The following is a 21,600-nucleotide window of genomic DNA, read 5'->3' on the forward strand; positions in this document are numbered from 1 at the left end:
TTCAGTAGTTCACAAAGTGAAAATGATTGAATAAGAGACGCATCTTATATAACAAAGTCCTTCAGATAAAGCTTTCTGGAGCTAGTATTTATTCTTGAGCAGATATTGACACACAGCTGATGTACAACAATACAAGATGACATAAAAACTAGAAATGGCTTTTCCACTTCATCTCTTAAGTACCAGCCCCCAATCAAATTATCATGCTGAATGCTTTCTGAGCACTTAGCACAAATGCATGCTTATGGGGGTGCCGGTTTATAAGCAGCATCAAAACACCCACTTCTGTGGTCATTTTAAATAATACGTCAAACCAAGCTGATTTCCCCTAAAATCCCAGTCCCAGACAGAGAAGTAATATCCGCTATGTGTATATATATATATATATATATATATATATATATATATATATATATATATATATATATATATATATATATATATATATATATATCTGTATATATATCTATATATATCTCAATATATATATATATATATATATATATATATATATATATATCTCTCAATAAATCTCTATATATATCTATATATATATATATATAGATATATATATATATATATATATATATATATATAGATATATATATACACACACAGCCATGAGTATTGTGTAGATTGTAACCTAATAAATGCCACTTAGAGGTCTTATCAGTCATGATCATTATTTAGTGATCTAATTTTCTGTCACATAACTTACTGAAAGCTGTGTATTATCATAAATAATGCACCCCTTTTGTTAATTATGAGTATATTTCAAGTCCCCTCAGAGTTCCATGACCCATATAAAAACGGTTTTCTGGCCTCGTCTTTATGTAGTCATGGAACACGTTAATATAACAACAAAAAAGTTGTGACACTGTGTAAATTGTAAATGAGAAGAGAATAGGGTGATTTCCAAATCATTTAAACCCTATATTAAGTTGAAAATATAGATATGGGTTCTGTTATCCGGAAAGCCCAGAATTATGGAAAGGCTGTCTCCCATAGACTCCATTTTATCCGAATAATCCAAATTTTTACAAACTATTTCCTTTTTCTCTGTAATAATAAAAAAAAGCATATTGTACTGTATCCAAACTAAGATATAATTAATCCTCATTGTAACCAAACCCAACTATTTAAAGTTTAAATGATTTTCTAGTAAACCAAATTACGGTAAGGTCTGGAAACTCCAGGTCCCAAGCATTCTGTATAACAGGTCCCTTACCTGTAGTATGAAGACAGCATAGAAAATGCTGAAACTGAGAAATGTTGTTTTGTTGTTTTCTAAAAAATATGATCACTTTTAATTTGGTGCTAGCAACACATTTCAAAAAAATTGGCACAGGGGCAACAAAAGTCTGGAAATGTTTTAAAATGCTAAAAGAAAAGATCTTAGAGAGGCAGGATCTCTCAGAAGTAGAGATGGGAAGGAATACACCAATCTGTCAAACACTGTGTAGGGAACGTTCAGTATATTGCAACAATTTAGGAATAACATTCCTCAATGTAAAATGGCATAGAATCTGGGGATTTCATTATGTATATTACATAATATCACGTAAGAATTCAGAAAATCTGGAGAAATCTGTGTCCAAAAGGGCCAAGGCCAAAAGCCAATATTAAATCGCGGTGATCATCTGGCCCTCAGGAGGCATTGCATTAAAAACACAAATCTGTAGTGGAAATCACTGCATGGGCTCAGGAATACTTCACAAAACCATCGTCTGTGAAGGCATTCCGTTGCTGCATCAACAAGTGCAAGTTAAAACTCTACAATGCAAAGAAGAACCCATATATAAACATGGTCTGGAAACTCCACCGCCTTCTCTGGGCCCAAGCTCAGATGGACCGAGGCAAAGTGTAAAACTGTCCTGTGATTTGACTAATCAAAATTTTAAATTCTTTCTGGAAATCATGGACACTGTGCCATCTGGGCTAAAGAGGAGCGGGCCATCTGGCTAGTTATCAGTGATTGGTTCAAAAGGCAGCATCCTTGAAGGTATGGGGGTGCATTAGTGCACATGGCATGTAAAGCCATGCCATGTGTCACCCACTGAAAGCATCTGGCACATTATAAAAAGAAAAATATGACAACAGAGAACCCAAACTGCTGAGCAGCTGACATCCTATATGTAATGGGCAGTAACTTTAATCAAACAACATTTCATTAGAACTGTGCACATTTCTATAATAAAGTCACTTGCGCTATAAAAAAAAAATATTTAAAATCTGCTACAATCTTTTAGAGCCCTATCATGGGGGAATGAATATTTCTCACAGCCCCACAATTAAGCCCTCTCTGTGCTGGTTACACCATTATCTCTATCCTATCCATACACACTTTCACATTTCACTGAGGCGTAAGTTAGGAACTGTTGTTATAAAAAATCATTTTTGTAAATCAACACCTTTTAAGTAGGGGGTTTGGTATGACTTTCCTTCTGCTGTTAGTAGGCAATTTTCCATGTAATGATCTGTGTCATGGTGGAGTACCCACTACTAAATCTATTCCTCTGTCAGCACACTACTAATATTTACATCAGAATAATTACAACCATTGTACAATTAGTTACCCTTTTTCCAATTCATTTGGAGTCAATTATTCCTTGGCACTGAGAGAAATGAGGCTTTGCTGAGATACTTGAATGGGTTTAATTAATCCAGTTTAAAACGCAGCAGACAGACAAATGAAATGCAGCCTTCAATTTAGGAGCTAGGGAAGATAGCCCGGATATTATGGGTACTTTGGATGATTGACACTTTAATTTATTACTAAGAGAAGAACTCTGGCTTTGCTTATCCCTGCTTCCAATTAACAATTTCAGCTGGGGAGAATGTGTCAAGTTCCTAGAGATTTTTTCAAACAGAATTTTATATGACCCCTTTGGTGCCTGAAATCTGGTAATAAATACCTGTGAATCTTTTTCTTCTTTTAGAAAGAGAACTGAAGTTTTCAAATAGGAAGCAAAGTGAAGGGACACTAAAACATTTAAAAGAAATATGATGCATATGTATTATGTCACACACAACCTTCTCACAGATGATGTATTCTCATCAGGGAAGAAAATAAAAAACGGGTAATTGGATTTAAATGTCAAGATGTTCTTCGTCTAAGCCTGATGTCACATATCTGTTGTCTCAGCCACATTTCTTTGGTTATTTTATAGAACCAGCGACCACTTGTCGCTGGGGATGACAGAGAAGAATTATCTATGATTCTAATCAGTGCATGTGCAGGATGACAAACAGATAGGGAAATTTGATTACATTCTTAGGTTAGCTGTCTAATTATGAAACTTATATATGAGAAATATTCAATGTATTCTTAGAATGAAAAGGCAGAATAGCTGGATAAAAAACAGTATTTGGTTGCTTGTTATTACTGAGTATTGTGAAGGGCAGAATATCTAATTATTTAATAAATCACAAGCATTTAGGCATATTGTACTGTTATTGCTTCAGGTGGTTGTCATGGAATGGTAGCCTTACTATATCTATCAGCTATCAAACTATCTTTTTTTGATGTCATGCAAGTACAGTATCTGTAGCAACCCATGAGTGTGTAATGGCCCTTATGGCTTCATTCCCTGTCAGTGCCTCCCTGTTGTTAGGGTAAAACCCATGTAATGTTTGGTACCTTATTTGCATAGCCATTTCATTGGTTAATGTTGCATATCCTGCATCACTGTAACAAAGTGCTTTGCAGGGGGAGGTCCTTCCTCTTTGGCCTGCAGCAGTTGATTTGGGTGGAGGTGTCCATTGAACCTGGAGTCAACAAGGCCCCAGAAGTGTTAGGCCCTAAAGGGACAAGCCCTTAAGTGAAGTCGGGGTACAGGGACCCCATGAACGAGGTGAAGTCAATGTGTAGTGTAGCTCCTGTAATAGCACTCTATAGAGAGAGTGAGACAGTGAGGCTTAGCTAGAAAGAGCAGCTCAAGCTCCAACTAGGAGGATAGAAGGTAGTAGCTCTCTCCCAGGCGTTGCTTTGCCTGTAGTGAAGGGACCACAGTACTGACAAGGGAATAAGGCTATGTTCTATCCCTGTTCCACATCTACTGTAGGGGATCCGAGCCACATGAGGTATTGAAGGTGCTGGAAGGTGATCTTAAAGGAAAACTATACCCCCCAAACAATGTAGGTCTCTATTAAAATATACTGAGTAAAACTGCTCATGTGTAAAACCCTGCTTCATGTAAATGAACCATTATCATGATAATATACTTTTTTAGTAGTATGTGCCATTGGGTAATCATAAATAGAAAATTGCCATTTTAAAAAATAAGGGCCGCCCCCTGAGATCGTAAGATTCACTGTGCACACATACAAACCACATGTAAGGTCACATGAGCCAATTAACAGACAGAGTTCTGCCTTTTGCTTCCTCACTTCTTCCTGTTACAGTTAGTGTTGTAGTATTTCTGGTCAGGTGATCTCTGAGGCAGCACAGATAGAGTCACGAAATGGTGGTTCAAGGCAAGAGATGTAAAAGGGCAATATTTATGTAAATATATATTCCAGTTTGGTAAGATTCTTTAATATGTCATTCAATTTGATATAAACTATCTGTTGCTTAAGTATTCATTTTGGGGGTATAGTTTTCCTTTAACTCCTTTGGCTATTCCTAGCGTGGTGCCTTTAAATGCTGTCTCTGTTACACCTGTGAATGTACTTGGAGAATGTACTTTGGCCACCTCATGAGTGAGTATGATAACCCTGTAGCACTTTATGCCTGAATAAAGCCTGTTCTACTGTTTTGCAAAAAAAAAAAAACCCTGACATTCAACTCTATTCTTTTACATCTTTGGCAGTAGTGAGTTGTAGTTCAACAACATCAGCATGTGTTCTTTCCATTTAGGGCAAGCCCATCGTGGTGAAAGAGGGTTATGTGTAGCCCATGCTCTATCACACTAGTTGGCATTTGCCTTATTCAGTCAAATAGGGGTTACATATCATTTGTTAAGGGAAAAAAGGCTGCCTTTGTGTCTTGATCTTCAGTCAAAGTAGGTGTTCCTTGGAAATTTACCAGCTATTATTTGAGACTAAAGAACCAATAAGCTTGTGATGGTGGTATTCATAACCAGTGTAATGGCAAGTACAAGATATGATATTATATCATTACCGCGGATGATTCTGTTTGGGGAGGTATAACATTTCCAACATGCTTGTGGGAATTTGTTTTTCTTAATGATAACTTTATTGAAAGATATTGTATGATCATGCTAAAAAAGCAAAAAAAAGAAACATATTTATATATTTTTAGACATTTACATAGTGAAGTTATGACACCTTGCTGCCCCCAACAAGAGTGCAGGTATGTAAAAAAAACATATGCAGAGATAATTAAACTTGTGGCATCGTGTTTAACCCAAGTCCAAGCAAAAGGAAGATGGTCCTCTAGGCGGACACCTCTTTTTTCAGTGCTAGTTACACACTTTTGGTGGCACTTTACAGAGAGCCCAAAGCAACCAATACTAAAAACCACATCGGCTGTGCCACTGTAGTCAGGGGAAAATGATGAGTGAAGAAACATATACTGATATTTATATAACAATGTCACAAAACCTTCAAGCACCAAACAAGTTTATTTTATACCGTTTAGCTGTAAAGTAATCACTACAAACATATGTCAACAAGTTGGTAGCTAGGTCCTTCTAGCCTCTTCTTTAATCCATATCCTACCAACATGAACAGTGTTTTCTAAGTGGACTCCTTTTAACTTGTGTATTCCATCCTGAAAACCATCCAAATGGCTTACTGCACTCCAGAAAGAAAGGTCAGATCATATGGACAGGCTTCAGACCAAGTGGGTATCCCATTAATGTGGCTGTGTTTGCTATGAGAAGCTAATTTAGATTTGCCACTTTCCAGCATTTGCTGATGTTATTTTCAGATATGATATTTTACAGTAACACAAACACATATTCCACTGCCTATTGCTAAACTAGATTTTTCCATCTCTATTTAACCTGTGGTGTCATCACAATGTCAATGTTGCGGTTGCAGGTGGGTTCCTTGCTTTTTGTAGTCAGATCTTCCCTAACTTATCCATAAACTTACATTTTTATTTTTGTTGATAGATTCTAGACAGCTGGATACTGCTCCTCCTATGGACTGCAATCAGTTTTATACAGTTTGAAGGTTTTGTAGAGTTGAATGGCTACATTCCATGACTGCACACATATTTAATTAGCATATACATTAACAATACCAGTCATCCTATTGTTATCCTCTACTCATTATTGTCAATAAATGGCAATTAAATACAGGCATCCACGTGTTCTTTTTGGAAATTTTATTGGTTGAAAGCTGAACTGTCCATAAAATAAGCATAATAACACAAGACATTTAGACATTGGAACAAAAAGTCAAAAGAAAAAGGTTACCTTTCAGGTGTCCATTCAGCCAGGGCTCTGCAAAAAAAGACAGCAAAATGTATTACAAAAAAGCTGCTTTAACAGCAATACACAAAGAATTTGCACAGAGCATCCATACACTGTATTGCTTTTTCATTTCATTTTTCATTTATTTTATCAATGATGAAAATAGTGTATTCTAAAAACACATTACTGAAATCAAAGGCAGAGGTAGGACAAGAGAAACACAGGAATATTATGGTCTGTATTTAACAAAAAATGACTGTAAAATGCACAATATCCTCTTTTACAACTCATTTAGTTAGCTTGCAGCAGATGCACCAGTGGACGGTCTATCTTTGGTGAATACCAAACTATTTAAACTGCATAGACTGCTTGAAGATGAGTTAATTATTTTAATTTAAGGAGTCCTTCTCAGACATTTTTCCCTTTATAACCCTTTCCTCTTCCCATCCCATTCAAGATCACATTAAAGAACTCTAGGGGGATGAGTTCTCGACAATAATTACACAGTAAAGTTGGGTTGAAACAAGACCAAAGTCCTTCAAGTTCAACCCCTCCAACTGAACCCGAAGGCACAGATATACATAGACCTATCTATACATATATAAACTATATATACCAATACATACTAACTAGCTGTGGATCTAAGGATCCCAATAGCCTCCAATGACCCCTAGTCTCTGTGATTTTTACTTTCCCTTTTAGAATGAAAGACAAGTGTTTCCATTAAATGAAACAGAATGAAATTTCTTTACGACAAATGGTATCTAACCAGACTCTAAATCAGCAAATCATCTGACATATACATTGTTCTTAATGAAAACACATCCCTGCATTTATCTGTATGCATACAGTATACATGTGTAAATATGTAAATATTAATAAATAATATAAATATAAAAGTAGAATGATAATATGGCAAATTGCCAGCAAACAAGTCAGCGTTTAATGAATCACCTATAGCAGGGGTCCCCAACCTTTTTTACCCGGGAGCAACATTCAGATTTAAAAAGAATTGGGGAGCAACGCAAGCATGAAAAATATTCCTGAGGTGCTGAATAAGGGCTGTGATTGGCCTTTTGGTAGCCCCTATATGGGCAGGGGGTGCAATGAGGCTGTAAACACAAAATTAATATAGACAAAGACAAAAGGTTCTCTGCATTCAACCCATCAACAATATATAAAGGACACTTTTGTGACATTTTGTGCAATAGGCTACTAAAAATGTCTGAATTTGATATGTTTGGTAAAGCCATCTCAGGATTCTCACCTTCCGTTCTAATGCTTTACTCGTGGGTTCAAAAAAGAATTATGAACACAAATCTCTTCCATGCATAATTAGTTTCACATGAAACAAGGCATATCGAGGTGTATCGCCATGAATTACTAGTTTGATGCTGTCAACATTATAGACCTGCTTTACTGTGAAATCCTAAAAATTATTTTCCAGGTTATCAATTCCATGTACATTGCTTTTATTCCTGTAAAGGTCTGTCGCTTTCTGAAACCAATATTTTCAAGTGGAACGAGCAATTAGCTTCAGAATTAAGATCAGACTATTTTATTATTAAAAGCTTCATTCGATTTCTGATTGAGTCTTTAACCTTTAGAAAATTAAGATCTAGCAATCTAGCACTCAGCCCAGCAGTCAAGACTTAGCCGAGATGGCACCCCTGCTTACAGATAAATGTCTCCAGACTGTGCAAAGGGCTCTTTTTTTAATGGAATACTGCAGAGACTTACATTAATGAAGAATATTAATAAAGCAAGCAATACTGTTTAGAACAACTTTACTAGTTATATTTGATTTTACACACAACACACACATATATATATATATATATATATATATATATATATATATATATATATATATATATATATATAGTGAATAAAGTACCCCCTCTTGTCAAATATAATGATATTATAAGTTACCAAGGAGCTCCATGACCTGTTTTTATACAGCATAAAACAATGTTCAACAATTCCACCCTACTTCAGCAATCACTCTTTACTGCTGTACTGCAAGTTGGAGTGATTATCACCCCCTCCCTTTTCCCCCCAGCAGCCAAACAAAAGAACAATGGGAAGGTAACCAGATAACAGCTCCCTAACACAAGATAACAGCTGCCTGGTAGATCTAAGAACAACACTCAATCGTAAAAACCCATGTCCCACTGAGACTCCTTCAGTTACATTGAGAAGGAGAAACAGCAGCCTGCCAAAAAGCATTACTCTCCTGAAGTGCAGGCACAAGTCACATGACATGGGGCAGCTGGGAAATTGACAAAATGTCTAGCCCCGTGTCAGATTTAAAAATTGAATATAAAAAAATCTGTTTGCTCTTTTGAGAAATGGATTTCAGTGCAGAATTCTGCTGGAGCAGCACTATTAACTGATTCATTTTGAAAAAAAATTTTTTTCCCATGACAGTATCCCTTTAAGCTTTAGTTGTCTTTTAAGATACACTAGGGCACAGACTGTTATGAGTGATTGAAATTATCTGTAAAGAGCGGAGAATCAATATGGCAGTGATTTATAGAAAAAGGAAAATAATGATAATGTATGACATAAAATGTATTACTTAGGGAGGTTTCAGCACAACTAACAAAGTGATACTGACACTAAAAAATTTCTTTTCAAAATATGAATCTACATTAAAAGTTACATATAGGTCATGTTGATCATTTTTCACTGATAGTTCTGCTTTTGTAAGTAATTTTTACTTGAAGTTCCTTAAAGGGGAACTATCGCGAGAGTACAATCAATTAAATATTCTGCATTGTTTCTGAAATAATCAAGTTCATCCTCACTATCTCTCTCTCAGCATGTGTTTCTCTTCATTCTGCCTTCATGCAGCAGTTGGGTGTCAGATGAATGATCCAATATATCTTATAGGGGGGCTACTTTTGCCTAGAAGAGCTCACTTAAAATTACCAGATATAATGTCTCTCTACATGCAGAATTTGTGCAAAAGGCAGTTATTTTGTTAAATTTTGTTTGTACTGGAATCAGTTATTTGAATGAGCTCTAATTCATCTGCTAGGAAAGATATATTGGATCTAACTGTCAGTGAATATCTGACACCCAACTGCTGCATTAAGAGAGAATGAAGAGAAACAGATGCTGAGAGAGGGATAGTGAAGATTCATTTGATTATTTCAGAAACAATGCAGAATTTTTAACTGATTGTATTTAGAAAGTTTCTTACTTAAGTATGAGGAAGCTTATATTAAATGTTAACCTGACTGTTTTGCCAACGTGACTTTCCCTTCTCAACCTGTCGGTTAGAGCTTCTAATGCTAAAGGACTACTGCTGCACAAATATGGCAGCCCCCTCATAGAGGTATATAGGGGTAAGAAAGATAATGTAAAAGCATCTGGCAAATACTTTTATGACAAAGTTATAAAAAATATACAAAGACAATATTATGATAGATATAAAAAATGGTTATTTTCTGGTGTCAGTATCTCTTTAAAATGACAGGAGGAGATTCACCTAGTAGATTCCTACTGAAAGAAAAAATGCTGTTGAGCCCGACGCTGGGACCTCGGGGTGACGTTCTATCAAATCCGGCCCTGAAAATCTGAAAGGAAAAAAAAGAGGTAGTGTACCAACACCCACGATTCAAGGCCTGTGCCACGGCCTCTGTCCCTTAGAGGCTAGAGCAGCTGCAAATTCTTTCAGGTTGTGGACAATCAGGCTCAACAACTGCAAATACTGTGTTGCAAGTTTATTTAACACAACATGTTTCGAGCGGTGGCTCTTTTTCAAGTTGAAAAAGAGCCACCGCTCGAAACATGTTGTGTTAAATAAACTTGCAACACAGTATTTGCAGTTGTTGAGCCTGATTGTCCACAACCTGAAAGAATTTGCAGCTGAAAATCTGAAAGGCTGCTAGTGACCCATCATAGCTCTAGCACAAATTCCATTTGGGATAGTTCATTAAGGACTTTTTATTTTGAGCTGAATACAGCTGGTATGCTAACATAAGTGATCTCTTTAGCGTCTCCATCAAACAGAAAGGATGGATATCTGTTTGGTTATTCATTAAAAATTTTGCTGTAGTAAATATAACCTCTGGGTACTTTTCCATAAAAATCATATATTACTTAGAAATTACTTTAGAAATAATGGATTTGGCTAAATTCTGAACTGAATTTAAACGTAATTTGCACATTTCAATTTAAGCAATATCCCCCTAAAAAAATCGCCTGAAAAATTGTCAACTTCAGTCACATGACATTAATGGTTAGGAATCGGCAAGGCACCAAGTGTGCCCCCTAACCTGAAACCAGCAAAAAGTGCTCAGATTCAGCTGAATCCTAAAGCGAATCCTGGATTAAGTGAACCTGTACTAGAGATTTTTCTGGTTGATTTATGACATGAAAGCTTTGTTACATTGGCCATTTTGACTGCTCACTGTGATAAGTAATAAATTAAAATGGCACATGTGACAAAAAATGTTTAATGGCTTGGGCTGTCCTAAAAACAACTTCACTGCAGGCTACCCTAGATCCAGAAATACTATTTCCATTTCTATAACATGGTACATTGTTTAATTTGTCCATTCCTTAATATTACAATGAATGCCGTTAATATACATTTGTTGAATTCTGTGAAATTGTTATGTATTGACAAGCATATTAATCACACACCTTCTCTCGCTCTGTAAAGTGATACTTAATTAATTTGCGTATTTAATTAAAGTTGTTTTTAAGTCCAAAGTAGAACAATGCTCTTGCTACAAGCACATAGTTATAATTAAATTTGTTGAACGCAAGTGTTAGTGTTTTTCATTAATGTCAATTTATAAATTTTGTATTGATGGGTCTCTGTACCAATGAAAGAAACTATATGCACAAATCTGCAGTATCTAAACTTAAAATGAGATCTTTCAAGCAACATTTATCAACTTTTTACCAAATAAATCATCATGTCTAAGACACTATATGGCTGTAATAATAAAACTGTACCTAATACTTGATACAAACTAATATATAATGAATCCCTATTGGAGGAAAAACAAATCTAATTGGGTTTATTTAATGTTTAAATTACTTTTTTGCAGCCTTAAAGTATGGTGATCCAAATAACAGAAAGATCCCTTATCTGGTAAACATAAGGTTCTGAGCATTTTGGATGACAGGTCCCATACCTGTACCATATAAGGGATTTCCTGAGTAAAACATACAGGATCCTGAATACACATTTATTTTCTCAAAATATTGTGAAGGCACATATACCAATGCCAAACAAAATATTCTTATGCCTACTGAATCCGATATGAACCCTAATTTGTATATACAATTTTATATATATATATATATATATATTCAAAACTGTGAACAAAACAAAATTATTGCATTTATTTGTCCAGAGCTTTAAAGTCACAGTGCCAAATCCAAATCTTGCAAAAAGTGCTGCAATATGGTCTCATACTGAGGGGCGGATTTGCATAGAGGGTGCTCCTAGGCCCACTACAGTTCATCGCCCCTTACCCCTCCCCTTTATTCGTGCAAATTTTCATCATCGGGACCGGAGCAATGGTAATTGGCACATGGGAAATTTTATTGTATCTCCTGCACATCCCCAGTGTTTTTGAACCAATGTGGGTATAATTGTGCAGCATGCTGCCCCTAAAATCCTGCCGCCCTTGGCCCTGGCCTTGGTGGCCTTTCCACAAATCCGGGCCTGATCATACTTTAGGCAAATCTCTTCTGAAATTAAAACCAGGCCCATAAATAGCACCCACAAATATGCCCTTTTGTATCGAGTTCTGCTAATTTTTTTTAAATTAAAACCAGACCCATAAATTATGCTGCTATTGTATCTTAAAAATGTGTGCAGAGCTTGGAAATCTCTCACAGTGGATGCTCAGCCAGTAAGAACAAGACTGCTCAGGAGATACCATTGCAAAAAAATTTAACTAAACAGACCATCTGGTATTTTCCTTGATGTGCTTAGCAATTTTATGATCATATACTTGACTAAAACCCCCAGACTTGAAAATGTATTGTGCATTGAATCTATTACAAGTAAAACATGGTTTCAGGAAAAGTGCATTGATCAAATCTCATTCACTAGAGCTTCAACGACAATTACGCAAAATTTTAGTTTTACATTGGGAGTAGTCCCCCAGTCCTTTGGTATTTTATAACAAACCTTTATTTAAAAGAAAAGGGGAGAAATATGTTCTTGGAGATGGAAAAAGTTGGTTATGTGCAGAACTATGAAACACAAGTGTCATTGTGTTGTAAAATTGCCAAACTTTTATGAGCTAAAGGAATAGTATGTGAGTGGCTTGGGTTTATCCACCCTTAAGGTTCATGACAGCTGCAGACATCTGTGATTCCTACTGACACAATCAGATCTGAAGCAGTCACACAATGCCGCCACACACTCATGATTTAAATAGACAATGAGAGTTTTCCATCCATATATTTAGGCCAACTGACTCATCGTATAACTCATTGTGCTTAAGCCCTTGCTGCCAGCTGTCACAGTCAGGACATTGGCTATCTCATCTTGAGGTCTATGTCTTCCATCCCTCTAACCAATTTAGTTGCACGTCTCTGCACTCTCTCCAGCTCATTCATATCCCTCTTAAGGACTGGAGTCCAAAACTGCACTGCATACTCCAGATGAGGCATTACCAGGGACCTATAAAGAGGCATAATTATGTTACTGCCCTTTTTTATGCAAGACAGAACTTTATTTGCTTTAGTAGCCACAGAATGACACTGCCCAGAATTAGACAACTTGTTATCTACAAAAAAACCCTAGATCCTTCTCATTAAAGGAAACTCCCAACACACTGCCATTTAGTGTATTAATTGCATTTATATTATTTTTGCCAAAGTGCATAACCTTGCATTTATCAACATTGAACCTCATTTTCCAGTTTGCTGCCCAGTTTTCCAACTTAGACAAATCACTCTGCAAAGTGGCAGCATCCTGCATGGAACCTATAGTTCTGCACAATTTAGTATCAACTACAAAAATAGAAACAGTACTTTCAATGCCCAACTCCAGGTCATTAATAAACAAGTTGAAAAGCAAGGGACCTAGTACAGAGCCCTGTGGTACTCCACTAACAACACTGGTCCAATTAGAAAATGTTCCATTTACCACCACTCTTTGTAGTCTATCTTTTAGCCAGTTCTCTATCCAGGTACAAATACTATGTTCCAGGCCAACATTCCTTAATTTAACCAGTAACCTTTTGTGTGGCACTGTATCAAATGCTTTAGCAAAGTCTAAGTAAATCACATCCACTGCTATCCCAGAAGATATGCCCTTATACTGTCAAAGTTTGCATGTCTGAAATTTAGTGTTTTAGTTACTCCATTATAGAATTTGCTTCTGCAACAGAATCTCAAAGGAGACCATGTTATGATCACTATTACTTAAATACTCACCCACACAAATGTTAGAGATGAGTTCAGTATAATTAGTTATTACAAGGTCCAAAAGTAACCCCATAACCCCAGTCTGGATAATTGAAGTCACCCATAGCAACAACTTGACCCAGCTGTGAAGCCGCTTGTATCTGCAAGAGTAGCTGGGCTTCATACTCGTCACTTATACAAGGCTGTTTATAGCACCAATGATAATACAGTCGTGATGGTTTGCACCTCAATGGAAGGGGGTCCACGGTGCTAGAGGAAAGAATGGCTTTCTGGGACTCCAGTGGAGGTTGCTCTCCACCCTTTTTAATCCCTCTGTCCCACCTAAAAAGGGTGTAACCATTTAAATTCACAATCCAGTCACATGTTTCATACCACCAGATCTCAGTGATACCAATTTTATAAATTTTTAGAGCATGCAATTAATTCTAGGTCTCCCATTTTACCTGACAAACTCAGTGTATTTGCCAGCATACAGCAGAGGTTACTACTTTTACTTTTGAAATTTGCATTACTTAGTGGAAAATTATTTATAAATTAGCATTATTCTGTTTTCCTTGTAACAGAGGGACCTCCTTAGCTGGTAAACTGTATGCCCCCCTCATTCCTCCCCATGACCCCTTACTAATCCCGCTGTCCCGTCTACACTAGCTTCCCCATAATTCTTTAAACTGTTCAGTTGTAGCGATCCGGACGACAGATTACCCTATCCACTTTCCTAATAATTGAGTTCCCTACAACCACAATCTGCTTAGGCCTGACTCTACTCTCCACCCCACCATAGATCAGCCCCATCTAGAATTGCCAATCCAGAGTTCATACTCCCATCACCATCACACAATCTGGCAAATTTGTTGCGATGTATAAGCTCTAGATCAGCCTCCATTTTCCCTTTTCCCACCTTAGATTTTCTAACTGCCACCCAGCTAGCTGCCTCAACATCCTGCTGCTGTTCTGTTCCCCCCAAACTATCTGACCCCGCAAGTTCCTGCTCAGTGAGCAAAAGACTCCTTTCAAGATTGTCAATCGACTGCAGTGTTGCAATTTGTTGTTCTAGTGCTCTAACTCGAGCAATTTGCTCACAACCACCACAGAGGTAAGCATTTTGGATCTCTTGTTCCAAATCTGCACACATATGGCAGACTGTGCACTGAGTCAGACCTTCAACCTTACTAGCACTCATTATCCCAGTTACAGATCAAAATAGGAAAAAAAAATGTTGGGTTTAGAACAAACTAACTTCTAACCTAGTTTGAACCTCCTTTCGTTTTAAACTCCTGTGTTGCTATTTACCCCTTGGCGCAGGCCCTGTCCACGGAGTCCACTGGCGCCATCCCGTGAGATCCAGGAAGAAGACCACATGGGCGAAGATGGCGCCTGTGAACTCCGTGGACAGGACCTGCGCCGAGGGGTAAGTAGCAACTTAGGGGCATTTGCCCGGGGGGGGGGGAAGTATGCCAGGGGGGAGGAGGGAGGGGGCAACACAGGGGAGGGGGAGGGATTTTAGCGTCAAAGGGGTTGACTTCTCCTTTAAGAGCAGCTAAACACTAGAGCAACCTCCACTGGAGTCCCAGGGGTTCTATTTATACCGTCTGTTCAGGTGCAACTAATCAAACCGCACCCCCTCAAACTGAGAGAAAACTAACTGCAAAGTAAAGCAGGTTGTGACAAACTTGCTGTAAGCGCACTAGCACACCAAACGTTGCTGTTTAGCACCCAAGACAGAAAAAAAACTTAATAAAAAAATAAAACCACAGTAGTTAAATATAAAACCTAAATATAAAATAGAAGTTAATAACAAATACTTTTCAGTTGATTTGTTTGCTTTTAGTTGCTTTTTTCCAGTCAGCAGCCTGTTTCAAACAGACTCACTGGAGTCCCAGGGGTTCTATTTATACAGTCTGTTCAGGTGCAACTAATCAAACCCCACCCCCTTACTATCCCAGTATTGACTATTGCATTAATGTATAGCTTTATAGTTCAGTCACATTGTCACACTGTCACAGTAGGGCTAATAGTGTAAGCTCCATAACACACACACACACTAATGGAAGTGGTGATTTTAATCAGAAGTCTATAACAGTATGTTTCTGTTCCTGGAATATTGGAAAACCTACAGCACCCATAACAAACCCACACAAGCAACTATACTCAGAAAGTACACTGGTCAAAATAATCCCCCACCTTCAGACATTATATTTCAATTTTATTAATACATAAAATCCACAATTTATTAGAATAAGAAAGGCTGAGTAAGCCTCTGATAGTATAAGGGACCATAAATCAAAACAATTCTATTTCTTAAGAGTATAACTAAATTAAAAACTCAAATTCTGTTTTGAGGTTTCGCTGTTCCATCTCTGTGCCTGTTCTTATACAATTCAATGCTTTGACTATACTGTTCCTTCTTCATTTGTTTTTATTTATTGTACCTTTCATGGCACTTACATTTAGTTAAATGACACAATGGGCTTCTTTCACAAAGAAGTATTCATAGTGAAGCACAAAATGTTCTTAAGAGGAGAAAAAAGTGCTATAACACACAAAGACTGTTGCTGTTCTTAAGTATGTTACATAACCAAAATAATAAGAAGTCTAAAAATAATGAATAGTATCTGTACATTGTTACAGTATTTGTTGTACAACAAGTCTGTACAATCCATTGGTTATAGAATACTTCAGCTTGGTTTTTAATAGGGATTTTCCATGCTCAGGAGATAGAGCAGGCAGTGGAACGAATGCTAGTTTGTGAATATTATTTTTACATTATTTAAGCTAAATAGATATAGTGAATAAAGTACCCCCTCCTGTAAAATATAAGGATATTATAAGTTAGAGAGGAGTTTCATGTTTTTATACAGGTCATGGAACTCCGAGGTAACTTCTAATATCCTCATATTTTGCAACTGGGGGTACTTTATTTATTATAATACACAAGTTTCAGTGAGTCATGTGACAGAAATGACATCAGAACTCACCATTTATAACTGATGACATCAGAACGCACTGTTTATAAGAATATAATTTACAAGATATTCATGGCTTTTGTGTATTATATCCAGATACACAACTTTAAGGCCTCGAAGAAACAGATGTTTTCGATTATAAGCTCTTTTGGACAGGGCCCTGTTTAACTGTTGCATTGGTTATTAGTTGTTTTTTGTATATAATCCTGTATGCTCAATATGTACACCAATGTATTGTACAGAACAGTGGAATATGTTGAAGATTAATAAATACTTGTTAATAATAATACTTTTAGTTTTTTACCCAAACTCAGTAGCCACTTTTTGTAATGAATATAAATGTACACTATATACTGTAATTAACACCAATGATGAAAACACGGAGGGGGCATTTTTTAATTGCCCAAACTTTCGTGCTTAGGCAATCATAAAGGAAACCTAGTGTGAGCTTACTAATCATGTGGGGTTTTGTGTATATTGCCCAAACGTATTTTTTGAACAAAGAATTTTGCGACTTTTAGTTGCCAAATTTGTCTTTGTTACAAAAGCCTGTTCAGGCAAATTTACACAGATTGACTATCTTTTTTCGGCACAAAACTCAGCGTGATTAGTGAACTCATGTGGGGTTCCCTTTATGATTGCCTTTATGAAAGCTTAGGAAATCGTAAATGGCTTCCAAAATTGTGGTTTTGCTAATGGCGAATATTTTCACCCGTCCACGTAAGAATTTTGCCATGTGTTTTGTTTTACTTGGAAGAAAATGTTTTTTTCCAAACTCAGTAACCACTTTTTGTAATGAATTTAGTTGTAGAATAATTATAACACCAATGATGAAGGCAAATAAACTACTGGTTTTGTTAATGGCGGATATTTTAACGTGTCGACGCTAGAATGTTTGCCATACGTTTTGTTTATGAAAATAAAAACCAAGTGTGAAAGGGACATCATATGCTTTTGGACATGTAATTTACTTAGGCCCGGATTTGTAGCGAGGCCACAAAGGCCCAGGCTTAGGGCTGCAAGTTAGTAGGGGGCGGCATGCACGTTTGCTGAGGAGCACTGGGGACACGCAGCTCCCTAGTGCACCGGCGGACCTGCTCTCGCTAGATCGGTGATGGCGGTGAGGACCACACGGCCTAGCGGCGTCTGAAATCTGGGCCTGATTTTACTTCCATTGTCCAGTCCATGTTTGTCCTCTAATTACCAAATATTGTTCAAACAGCAGAACAAACTGTCCAAATAAACCCATTTCACTCTGAGAAGTAGTGTTCATTTTTTGGATTTTTCTATAACGTCCTTAAGCAGAATAGAAAACAGTATGTGCTCAGAAATATTTAAAGATCGGCACTCATGCAGATTTGTTTGTCAGTCTGCAGAAAGCGTGTGAAATGTAAATAAGTTACTTTGGTTTGTAAATCAAAGCCTGGGATAGGAAAAAAGATACTTCAGCATAGGTTGAATTAAATCAAAAATACATAAAAGGAATGGCTGATCATAAAGTTAAATAGGCATCTTTCAGGAAATATATAAAAAAAAGACAGTAATAAAAATGCATAGTTCCTTGTTATTGTGAAGCAAATTTTACATGGGAACCTGAATGCAATTGTGCTTTACTAAGGAAGGACTACATCTTGTATGGTCGTTTTTTATGTTTATTTCTCAAAAGCCTCAATGAGGTCCACACTCACTTATTAAATGGGATGCACAATGCAAAATTAGGGAATATATGAGTTTCTTAGAGCTTTGTGAGAAAAGCTGCCCATTAATTAAATGATTTGCTAGTGGAAGCAAATTGCCAGACAAGTATATATTTACTGGACTCCGCAACCCATGAGTCACATCTGACCTGAAGATGCAGTACTTGGATCAGAAATAAGACCACATGAAGTGTGGGCAGTGACATTAAATACATATGCAGGACTCAGCTGGATGTTCCACATGCCATAATCTGAATCAGCCCCATATGTCAGGAAATGTGAATAATATCAAGATCCAAATTGGCACAGAATATCTGATCATATATGTTTAGTTATTAAATGCTGCAACTCAGAAACAGTACAAGTATAGGATCTATTATCCATAATGTTTTTCTGGATAAAAAAATCTTTCTTTAATCATTATACCTTAAAGGGGACCTGACACCCGAAAAAAATATAAAAAAATATAAAGTTAGTCAAGCAAAATAAAATGTAATTACGCAATATAAATTATTTGAATCTTGTTTTCTTCGGTCTGGAAATTCATAATTATAGCAAGCAGGCAGGAGCCATTTTGTGGACACTGTTATTAAGGCAAGGCTTGCATCAAAATCTTGTTTGTGCACCAGAATGAGGGACCTGATGTCCATCCACATGCACTGGTTACACAATTAAATGGTAAAGAGAGAGGGGGAATGTGGGGAGTGCAGTGACATCTAGTAACTGCTGAATGGAAAGTGAAAGTAATTGTCTGCCCCCGCCTAAGGCATAGAGGAGGGGCAGGCAATATTTGATTGACAGCTGAGAATTTTAAATGAGTTTACAACAGCTATGAATGGTTTAATAAAGAAAATAATTTGGATTTCAAGTTTAATTTGAAAAGGACTCATCATACAGCTTTTTATGTCTGGGTGACCGATCTGCTTTAAGTCTGCTGAAAATCATTTAAATATGAAATAAACCCAATCAAATTATTTGCCTAAAATGGCCTCTGTGGGAGATGGCTTCCTTACTTACTTCAGCTTTCCAGATAAAGGATCCCATACAGGATGCCTGTACTCTGCTGAAGTAAAGGAGTTCTGTAGAGACAATACTGCCTGGAACACAGCCAGTGGTGCCTAGACAAATCTAGTGCCGAGTAATTGTGGGCTTGGAATGCCTCCCTGCACATCTAGAAAATCAGTGCCCATTGACAATAAAAAAATGGAGCACTTTGTTCATAAATGTGCATTCCTAGTGGGAAACCTGCCATGCCACCTGGCTCCTTTACATCCACTGATCTGAAGCATATTGGACTTGATATGGGAAAGTACACCTGATTTCGTATATACCTGTGGCAGGTCTGAAAACATGTCAGGGCAGACAGGCCAAGCAAATACACAGAACCTGGAATTACCACATTTATCTGCTTAGTAAAACAGAAAACGCTTAGGACAGCAACAAAATTTGTTTTCATCTGTACAAAGGAACATTTTAAAGACAGATTACACAATGTTTTACTGAAAATGTATATAAAATAAACAAAGTAAACCCTTTTTGTTAATGGAAAGTGATGGCTAACAATCACCCGCCTGGGGGGGACATTTCTTCTACCCTTTCTCAGAAGGAGATACTACAAAATATTCAACATAAAATGTAATGAGATATATGAACCAAAACATAGAGTTGAGCCACATCACATCAGTATGTATAAAAGAGAAAAATAACCAATATTTTAATATATCATAAATGTTACCTGGCATTAGTATTTTGTGCATGTTTATTTTAGCATTTATTTCTTAGTTCTGAAATCTGTTTCTCCATTAATAACACTGAATCAGAGGACCAGTGGATATGGATAAGGCTCTACACTTCAAAACCCAAGGATAATTGCCACTTCCTTCCTATATTCAAACTGTTTCCATCTACGCCAGCCAGTTGAAGAAAAGCTTTGGAAGGCAGAAATAGAATAGAATTGTCTATTATTTGTATATCTGCAATGTTTAACAGGTAGAATTAATGACATTGCACCAGAATAATAAAGAGCTCAGATGTTTTTTGTAGTTGGCAGGTATATGTGCTCTCTGTGCATCAGGAAGAAAACACTATCAGAGTACAGCTCATTATTTCTGACAATTGAATTCTTTCCTAACAATAATCCTGAGAAAACCAATGTACCATCTTTATAATCCAAGAATTAATGAGCATTGTGCTGAGCAGAAAATGTAGATAGTGCATATAGAAAATGCAACAATAGGGGGTAAATAAAAGTTTGAATTTAAATCAGAAGCTTCCTTTGACACTGAGGTGTGAAAACCTTGAAGAGTGAAAAGGCAGATGCTTCTAGAGAGCCAGGAATATGCAATACAAAAAGGAGAAATTGTTACGGTTAGGAAAGAACATCTCTTTTTAAAAGTCATAGGTAATACCATAATTATATAGGCTGGTAAACTGATTTTTTTTCAGTTAAAATGAGTACCGTTGCAGTCATGGTACCCTAACATGAGCTAGAACACTCAAAATTGCATATGTTGAGGGTACATCTACTTTATATAGAATCTGGTTAATCTTGTCTGTTAATAAGTGAGAGGGAGGTATAAGACCTCCGGCAGATGAACGGACACACCTATATACAGTGCCCATGTTGACTGATATACCAACCAAATAATTGAGTGAAATACTACTTTAAAGTATATTGCTTAAACATTCTATAGCAGATACTATATGGATTCAATGGCCTGTGTTTTGTTTTATATGTTTTAAAACAATAAAAATGTTACCTTTAAAAAAAATTAGCACAATTATAGCTTACAATTTAATTTTGGTGCCTGTGGCAAATGAAGAGGAACCGACTCGCTTAACCTTACAATTAGATAAAACAAGAATTAAGCCTGAATTGCTTTATTTAGAAGATGTACTATTGCACTCCTGGACCATTTAAAGTTTCATAGACTATGAATTATGCTTCATCAGGCTATGGAGAAGGTGAGTACATGTATTGAATCTATTAACCGGATTCTGGGGACATGGAGATTTCTGCAAAAGGGGTCATTCTTTCATAATTTAACACTTAAGAAAGGAAGTTGACCAATATGGAGTTTCAGTTTATTTGTATGAAAAGATTTTTCAAAAGTTTAAGGGCCACGGGGGTTCTAAGATGATTTTTAT

General features: G+C 36.7%; 1 protein-coding gene across 2 annotated transcripts in view; it reads right to left on the bottom strand.

Annotated features, from left to right (window-relative positions):
* Positions 1–21,600, bottom strand: part of chst8.L (carbohydrate (N-acetylgalactosamine 4-0) sulfotransferase 8 L homeolog) — a 254,502-nt gene that overhangs the window by 98,068 nt on the left and 134,834 nt on the right. For both annotated transcript variants that reach the window (XM_018258014.2, XM_018258015.2), the window contains exon 3: positions 6,387–6,413. In XM_018258014.2, the coding sequence (XP_018113503.1) occupies positions 6,387–6,413 (27 nt within the window). The remainder of the gene's footprint in view (positions 1–6,386; positions 6,414–21,600) is intronic.

The sequence above is a fragment of the Xenopus laevis genome, chromosome 4L, assembly GCF_017654675.1.
Source record: "Xenopus laevis strain J_2021 chromosome 4L, Xenopus_laevis_v10.1, whole genome shotgun sequence".
In the NCBI taxonomy this organism is placed as follows: domain Eukaryota; kingdom Metazoa; phylum Chordata; class Amphibia; order Anura; family Pipidae; genus Xenopus; species Xenopus laevis.